Source organism: Gallinula chloropus (assembly GCF_964237585.1).
Source record: "Gallinula chloropus genome assembly, chromosome: 24".
Lineage (NCBI taxonomy): Eukaryota > Metazoa > Chordata > Aves > Gruiformes > Rallidae > Gallinula > Gallinula chloropus.
This window is the reverse complement of record NC_140109.1, coordinates 6,336,438-6,345,445: the sequence shown is the minus strand read 5'-3', so window position 1 is coordinate 6,345,445 and position 9,008 is coordinate 6,336,438. Positions and strand designations below refer to the sequence as shown.

General features: G+C 49.9%; 1 protein-coding gene across 1 annotated transcript in view; it reads right to left on the bottom strand.

Annotated features, from left to right (window-relative positions):
* Positions 1 to 1,877: 1,877 nt before the first annotated feature.
* Positions 1,878 to 9,008, bottom strand: part of BARX2 (BARX homeobox 2) — a gene marked incomplete at its 3' end in the record, with an annotated part of 37,020 nt that continues 29,889 nt past the window's right edge. The window contains exons 2-4 of the mRNA XM_084274879.1: positions 6,949 to 7,246; positions 4,458 to 4,542; positions 1,878 to 2,129 (exon numbers count right to left, since the gene is read on the bottom strand). Of these exons, the coding sequence (XP_084131005.1) occupies positions 1,878 to 2,129; positions 4,458 to 4,542; positions 6,949 to 7,246 (635 nt within the window). The remainder of the gene's footprint in view (positions 2,130 to 4,457; positions 4,543 to 6,948; positions 7,247 to 9,008) is intronic.

Sequence of the window (9,008 nt, the reverse complement as noted above, 5' to 3'; positions counted from 1 at the left end):
CAAGAGGGAAAGCTTTTGTCCCATTTCCAGCTCTCAGTGCCATGAAAAAAAGGCATTGAACTCCCTGGGATTATCAAAGTTCCTTGCAAGTGAGCATTGCCCAACTCCAGTCAACTTGTTTCAGGTTTAGGTGCAAACCTGCAGATGAACTTCAAGCTGTAGGTGCTTTCCCAGAGTTGATTGCTATGTATGAAATACACCTTGAGTGGAGCAGTGTCCCACCTTGGCTTTGCTGAAGTCAGCTGGAGTTTCAGCATGAAAGCTTTACATGATGCAGGCATGTGCACCATGGCAGAGGTGGAATCCAACTCTTCCAAACACCAGTGGGCAAGAAACTTGGGGGGAACAAGGTGGGGGAAGTCCTTCCTCCACACTTGACACTCCTAGGATAAAGTCCTTTGAGATCCACATGTGTGATCTGTTACCACCACCCCAGAAAATATGATGATATGAAGAAATCATCTTCACAGGATCACAGAGACCCGTTTATTGGATGTCCAGACTTAACTACAGGTGGGGAGGTGACAGAAAATAGCTCCACCACCCATGCTCTGGTGTTCTGCCACATTCACCTGCACCCTGAGACAAGGTGGCCTCAACAACACCCCTCACCTACCCCAGCAAGGTGCTACAAGGAAGCTTGCACAGTACTTGCTGCACAGAAAGCCTGAGGAGTCCTTCTTTTCTCTCCAGGGTTTGTTACAATAGAAGAACCTAGCCCAGGAAAGTCTCTCTGCCTAGCATTCCAAAAGACCAAACAACAACAACAACAACTGGGTTATTTATATATTTATTTTTTAATTAAAAAATAAAGGTTATCTTAATACATCTCTTGCAGCCTTTGGGCAAAATGCACCCTTAACAAGACTTTTATGAAACACGATGCACATCTATTCTTGGCACACATCTTAAACACGAACTTCCTGCAGCAACTTCTCAACTCCATCATTCTCCCAACACCCCTTGGAAACATTTAAATGTTCTTTAGAAAAAATCCTACAAAAAAAAAAATTAGAAGTGGGCCCAAAGCAAAAAAAAACAAAAAACCACCAACAAAAAAATTCCAAGATCCAAGAACCTCAAAGCTTTTGGAGCAGACTCAAACCCAAACCCTCATCTCATTCAAAGTTTTATCCTGGATCACACTGCAAATTCACAGCCATGGCACCCAAACAACCAAGAGAGATGAAATCTGAATGGTGACCTGGGTATGGATCTCACTTTGAGATCAAAGGTTCCAAGAAGAACCTTTAAGCTTGGGCCCAAGCAAACCTACTGGTCTGAAGTTCTTCCTCCAACAGTCGAAGTTGAGCCCATCCCTAACTAATAAGTGCTGGTTACAGGATGAAATGGTGCTATCAGAGCTCCCCCATTTCTTAGCTGTCCTTGAGCTCAGACCAGACCAAGTCCTCCATCCATCTGCACCACTTCAAAAGGCAAGGACACAGTCAAGAGAACACACCAACCCCTCCAAGGCAGCCAGGCCACCATACACCTGCCTCCTGCAGCGTGAGAGGAGCCCTGAGCTTCTCCTTCCTTTGCCAGGAGCTGACTCAGGTTCCTTGAGGTGTTTTCCTCAGTGGGAAGGCTCACACATGGCACCACAGGGCCGGGATGCTGCCGCCGCTCACACGGGATGACTCTGTTCCCCCCTGGCCCGTGGGGGTTGAATCCCAAAGGCACAAAGTGACCAATCTTTAGACTTATACACAAGGGCTACATATATATATATATTTATATATATATGTACACACACACACTTACATACATATTTAAATATATATATATACATATATATATTTGGTTTTGGTTTTTCTTCTTTTATTTTTTGCTTTTCTCTTCCCCCCCCCCCCCCTTTCCCCTCCTTGCTTTCCCTTTTAACTTAACGGTGTAGTCTCCTCTGAGGAGGGCTCTGGTATATGTTCTGGAGACTTCTCTGTCTCTGAAGAGACTTCTGGCTTCTCCTCTGTCAATTCAGGCTCCTTGGGGGCTTGAGATCCCTCCGGGTCCTGACTCTGAGCTTGGCTGTTCATTTTCTCTTCTGCTTCGATCTCCTCAGAGGTGGGAATGGAGTTTTTCTTTGGACGGCCTTTGGGCTTGGTTGGAGCTTCCTGTCCACCCTTCAGCACCTGGGGCAAAGAGATGAACTGTCAGGATCAATCTGAACTCTGCTGCTGTGAGACATCCTTCACAGAAGAACTAATGAATCAGGAGAATATGAGGTTGGAAGGGACCCCTGGGATCACCTGGTCACAGAATCACAGAATCATAGAGGTTGGAAGGGACCTTCAGAGCTCATCGAGTCCAATGCCAAAGCAGGGTCCCTAGGACAGGGCACACAGGTCAGCATCCAGATGGGGCTGGAATCTCTCCACACCCCCTGGGCAGCCTGTCCCAGGACTCCCTCACCCTCACTGGGTAAAAGTTCTTCCCCAGCCTATGGTCCAACCCATCTTGGAAAAAGCTCCATCTAGGCAAAAGCAGCATCTAGACAAGATGGCCCAGAACCCAGAAGGATGAAACTTGGCTTTGACCTCAGAGGTAATCCACCTTGGTCACCCTTTCAGCCTCACAGAAATGCCCTGCATCTGTGCTGTGTGCTCACCCCTTATCTTGCATAAGTAAAATGAAATGCAAATGTTACCCACAAGGATACCCAGACTCCCCAAGTCTCTAAGTTCCTACAGGAGGCCCAAAAGGAACCCAGGCCCACAGCTCTCCACACTACAGAGAAGATTTTGATCCAGAATCCAGTTCCTTTCCAGAGTGTTTGCTTTATTCACAGCCAAGTAAGAACAGTCATAAACCTTAGCCAGAATTTCCTCTCACTGCCTTTCCTCTGAGGCTGCTGAAACAGCCTTTAGTTTTGATTTTAGTAACACCTGCATTAAAACACACAAGCCCCCTCTCATCTGTGTAAAATGTGGGAATCAGCAAAAGAGAAAGTCTGTTCCTATGTGCAATTCCCCTCTCCCTGCACATCACCACAGCAGCAACAGGACACCTCCCATCAAGGATCTGTAGCAGAGCTAATCCCAAATTTGGTTTAAGTGGTAGTGACTGTTGCAGCTGTCAGATGCATTCAAAGACACAATCTAGAATCCCAGCATCACCAGGCTGGAAAAGCCCTTTAAGATCATCAAGTCCAACCGTCCCTGTCCTGTGCTAAACCAGCTCCCTGAGCACCTCATCTCCCCTCTGTTAAACACACCCAGGGGCAGGGACTCAGCCCCCTCCCTGGGCAGCCTGGGCCAGGCCCTGACAACTCTGCCAGGGAAGAATTCTCTCCTCACAGCTGCTCTGACCCTGCCCTGGCGCAGCTTGAGCCCATTGCCCCTTGTCCCAGCTCCTGGCCCCTGGCTGGAGAGACCAGCGCCCACCTCTCTGCACCCTCCTGGCAGGGCAGGGGAGGTGGGGAGAAGGGCTCCCCTCAGCCTCCTCTTCTCCAGGCTCAACACCCCCAGCTCCCTCAGCCGCTCCTCAGAGGATTTGCCCTCCAGCCCCTTCCCCAGCCTGGTTGCCCTTCTCTGGACACGCTCCAGGACCTCCATGTCCTTCTGATGCTGAGGAGCCCAGAACTGGACCCAGCACTCCAGCTGCAGCCTCCCCAGTGCCCAGCACAGGGGCACAATCCCCTCCCTGGGCCTGCTGGCCACGCTGGGGCTGACACAAGCCAGGATGCCCTTGGCCTTCCTGGCCCGCCGGGCACACTGCTGGCTCATGTTCAGTCGCAGCCACCCAATGCCCCCAGGTCCTTCTCTGCCTGACAGCTCTCCAGCCACTCTGCCCCCAGCCTGTAGTGCTGCTTGGGGTTGTTGTGTCCCACTTGCAGCACTCTAGAACAGCACCTCCTCTCCCAGATCAGAATGCATAAACAGCTTCACTGTTCATGGTTCCTACCAGGACTCCTACCAGGATTCCTACCAGGATTTATCAGGTAGGTGTGCTTTCTAAGAGTCTTTTAACTGGAAAAGGGGCCACAAAACTGAGAGTAAGTGAAAGAGCTGAAAGGGAGGTATGAAAAGCAAGAATTAACAATGTTAATTACCCCAAACTGCATCGATTTCCACGGAGCAACACAACCATTTTTGTCTGTGCACATAACCAATCCCACAAGCATTAAGATCATGGGAATGCCAAAAAAGAAGAGGGAGATATTTCAGTTCTTCCCTCTGTTCTGTTCTAATTTCTTCCATGCCTTTGCTTATATAGTTCCTGGTGCCTCTGGTCCCTCCAGCCCACCAAACATTGCTGCAGTATAAACCTGTTAAACCAGGGAATGATCTTCAAGGTCTTTTCCAACCTTAATGATTCTGTGTTTCTGTCAAAAGCAGTCAAGAATAAAAGAAAATCTGGTCTAAGTAGACACAGGTCACTGACACTATGCTCAGCTTCCAAATCTGGTCTTTTGAAACCAGTTTGTAAAGACCATGGAGAAATGGTAACACACCACTTACCATTTTCTTCCACTTCATCCTACGGTTCTGGTACCATGTCTTCACCTGGAGTTGAGTCAGTCCCAAAGACTGGGCTAAGTCAAGCCTGGGAGACAAGACAGACGTTGATATGAGATCAGGGAAGAGCAAAGCCCAGATGCCATGTGCAACCAACCCAACTCTAACAGTGGGACTGCCAGAAGAGATGGCTATTTTTCTCCCTAATCTACTCTTCTGAGAAAGGAAGGGTGAATTTAGGGTGTAAAGATAAATGCTCTTATGGAATAAGCAAGAATATTTAGGTGTTTTCTGAAGTTCCCCTGCCCTCCAGCTGCTGTATTTCATCTGCTAGTGCTCCACATTTGTGTACCACCCCAGAAAAACAGGTCTATGGTGTCTGGAGCAAACACACAAGAACAAAGAAACCCAGCATCAGTCTGCCTCTGAAATTGCTGTTCTTTGTCTTGCACCTGGGAAGGAATAACCACTTGTATCAGTACAGGCTGGGGGTGACCTGATGGAGAGGAGCTCTGTGGGGGTGCTGGTGGGTGACAGGGTGGCCATGAGCCAGCAGTGTGCCCTGGGGCCAAGAAGGACAATGGGATCCTGGGGGCATCAAGAGGAGTGTGGGCAGCAGGTCACAGGAGGGGATCCTCCCCCTCTGCTCTGCCCTGGTCAGGCCCCACCTGGAGCATTGTGTCCAGTTCTGGGCTCCCTGGGATAAACCAGCCAGGGATCTCCTGGAGAGAGTCCAGAGGAGGCTACGAAGGGGATGAAGGGCCTGGAGCATCTCCCCTGTGAGGAAAGGCTGAGGGAGCTGGGGCTGTTCAGCCTGGAGAGAAGCAGCCTGAGAGGGGATCTGATCAATGGGTATAAAGATCTGAAGGGTGGGACACAGGGGAACATGGGCAGCCTCTGCTCAGTGTCTGTGGGGACAGGACAGGGGGCGATGGGCTCAAGTTGGAGCACAGGGAGTTCCCCACCAATCTGGGGAAGAACTTCTTCCCAGTGAGGGTGAGGGAGCCCTGGGACAGGCTGCCCAGGGGATGTGGAGTCTCCTTCTCTGGAGAGATTCCAGCCCCATCTGGACACTGACCTGTGTGCCCTGTCCTAGGGACCCTGCTTTGGCAGGGGGTTGGACCCCATGGGCTCTGGAGGTCCCTCCCAACCCCTGTGATTCTGTGACTCTGGGATTCTATGATCACGTTTCCAGCCACGAGCTGACAGAGAAAAACACTGCTTGACTAACTCTTGCCTTAGCACACATGTCTTATCACACCTTGATTAGCTGCAACCAAGTTACCACCTCTTGCCACACACATGAGTGTAACCAGCACTGCCTGGAAACCCCAGGAAACAAACAGAGGGGAAGTGGTACACGGACAGGAATTGCTCATCCACCTCAAGCGTGTACAAAGCCAACCAACAGTCATACCCTAAAATTAATTAGCAGCCTTGGGTGCTTCATCAACAGTGTCAACCATCTGGTTCTGTGAAGCTGCAAAGAGCATTAGGAACTCTGAACTGCATGAGACAGCCTGGCCGTGCCTGTGAAATTTGGTCTAGCTGAGCTCTTTGGCTTTGGTGACAGGCAGGATGAACAGAGAATGCCAATCTTCACAAACAATTTAAACACTGGGACTCTGCCATCTGGGGAGTTCAAGGTCTGGCGTGCCTTTCAAACCCTCTCTAGGTTTATAAATATAACAGGAATTGGTCAGGACTTTCTCCTGTCATTTGAATTTGCAGAGTAGGACTCAAAGCCCTTAAAACAGATAAAACCTTTTCTTATTTTGCTTTGTTCATTTGGCACCAAATAGTACCTATGAACTTGCCTTTTCCTTCACAAAGACACAGCACCTGCCTGTACCTTCACAAGGGCAAGGTGGCCTTCAACTCTATGCACTCCTGGCTCTGTTTTCCCAACTGATGGACAGGCCAACACCTTATCTTTGAACTGCTGCCCAAGTCTGCTAGATGAAAGCTAGCTCAGCAGCCAGCTGAAGCTACAGCCAGGCTTTCAGCCACCATGGACATGCTGCCATCCACCATGGACATGCTGCCATCCACCATGGACATGCTGCCATCCACCATGGACATGCTGCCATCCACCATGGACATGCTGCCATCCACCACGGACATGCTGCCATCCACCACCAGATCCCAGGATGAGATTTTTTCAAGCATGCAGCATGAATGGGAAAGGCAGAGAGCCTCCTGCTCTGCACCTTGCCTGTCTCTGAGCTGGGATGCCTGCTAGCAAGCACATATATCATCACCATGTGGCATTTCCATTGATAGAATCTATTCGTGTCACCTTTGATCCCAGGGAAAGTTACCCTTGAAATGGAACCTGATCATCTGCCCATGTCCTTGGTCAAAGGCAGAGGCATCTCTGTGGAACGAGGAGGCAGCACGCTACAGCCAGGGAGGGTTCAATATGGGAACAGCTGAGCAGGGCTAGAGCAGCCCTTCCCCTCGTTCCTTTCTTAGTGTGAGAGACTGAAGTTACCTGTCAGGGGTAGAGAGATACTTCTGCTTCTGGAATTTCTTCTCCAAGCCCATCAGCTGCAGCTCTGTGAAGATGGTCCTACTCCGGCGTGGCTTCTTCAAGCGAGGCGTGGGCTGCTCTGCCTCCGACTCGCTGCTGCCGTGGGTCTCGCTGGTGGGCGTCTCGGAGCTGGCAGGCCCTGAGGAGCTCTGGGCTGGCAGCACACGGGAACTGGTGGCAGCTGAGACGAGGTGAGGGACCACAGAGGGCTGCCTGGTGATGACAGAGATGAGGGGATACGCCCTCAGAGGAGGAGACCCTGCCAGGGAAGGAAGCAGAGGTGGATAAAGGGCAGTTCAGCATCGACATTGTTAAGTAACTCGAGCATTGGAGAGAACAGGGAGAGAAGAATACATTTTCCACCTCTACCATTGACCACAAGTAAGTCAGTTCCCTTCTCTGGACCTGCTCCTTCTCCCACACGGCATAGCTTTCCTTGGGCTGGGAGTCTTGATGCACAAAGCCCTACCCAGGGGAAGGCAGACCTGCATCTCTGTTGTTGTTGGGTTTTTCCTTATTATTTCTTAGGAGCTATTATAAGACGCACCACTGAAGTCATCTGTCTAGTTACCACAAGAGATTAAACTCAGCAAACAAGAAATCTGTCCCCATTCATGTAACTCTGCTTCTATAGGGACACTTGGGATAGTTCCCTAACCTCCCTTTACAGGCGACAGACAATGGAGTTCAAGAACCAATTCAGCTCATCCTCTAGTAGGTGACTCAAAGAGTCAGATGAATCACACTTACATCTTCCTCCCCCTCTGCTCTGCCCTGGTCAGGCCCCACCTGGAGCATTGTGTCCAGTTCTGGGCTCCCTGGGATAAACCAGCCAGGGATCTCCTGGGGAGAGTCCAGAGGAGGCTACGAAGGGGATGAAGGGCCTGGAGCATCTCCCCTGTGAGGAAAGGCTGTCCTTCTGTTTACCTCATTTGCAAACTGGAAACAATCCTCCTTCTCCACTTCACCAGTGGTAAAACATGGATTAAAGTTTGATAAACACAAAGTATTCTGAGATCTTGAGATAAACGGTGCCATGGAAAGGAACATACTACAGCACTAATGAGAATGATGATCTATAGACCTCAGTGGGTCTGATCTGGTGTGTAACCTGTCACAGTGGAGGAAAGGAGCTGCCAGCCTGGCCTGCTGATGGTCTGTATTCCTTACCTGAGTGAAGGTTGTGATCCTATAAATCAGGTCCCAGGTAAGCTGCACACAGGACATCAGAGAATCACACAGCTTCTTCCCACAAACACTGCAGGTTGTGCAAAATCCAGCTGCTTGCAGAGCAAGCTTGGAGAGCTACTGTCAAAACACTGTGCATCACAGAACCATAGGATGGTCTGGGCTGGAAGGGACCCCAAGGGTCACAGAGCTCCAACGCCCCTGCCACAGGCAGGGACACCAACCTCCAGGCCTGGAGCTACACAAGGTTGCCCAGGGCCCCATCCAACCTGGCCTTGAACACCCCCAGGGATGGGGCACCCACCATTCCTCTGGGCAAGCATCCAAACAGGCCAGGGTTTAAGCAAGACTGGGACTACAGACCTTGGGTTTAGGCAGGCTGGGACTTAAGCCTTGCTTTCTCCTCCACATCTCTGCAACACTAAAAATCAAAATATTTCTACTAAATTTGAATTGCTCCACTTAAACCACCAAGGAAGCACTTGAGGGATGAGATCAGAACTGCCAACCTAACCTTTAGCTTGTGTAAAGCATGATCTACCTTTTCAGTTTATGTCTGGGTTTTTTTTTCCTTCTGAAGATGATCTACATCATCCTTCTGCTGATCTACAGCATCACCAAGTAACCTGACAGAAATTCTGCCTTGATTTACAACCTCAGTGGTTGCTCAAAGATCATGGATTAGGATATAGCATGCTGCCCTTTGCTGTACATCTTGCCCTTGCTGATACCACAGAAGGTAAGATAGAGCCTGCTCCCAGTCCACACCATCATCACCAGTACTCACTACAGCTAGTTTCTGCCATCAAGGGATAACAAAGGCAATGCTGACC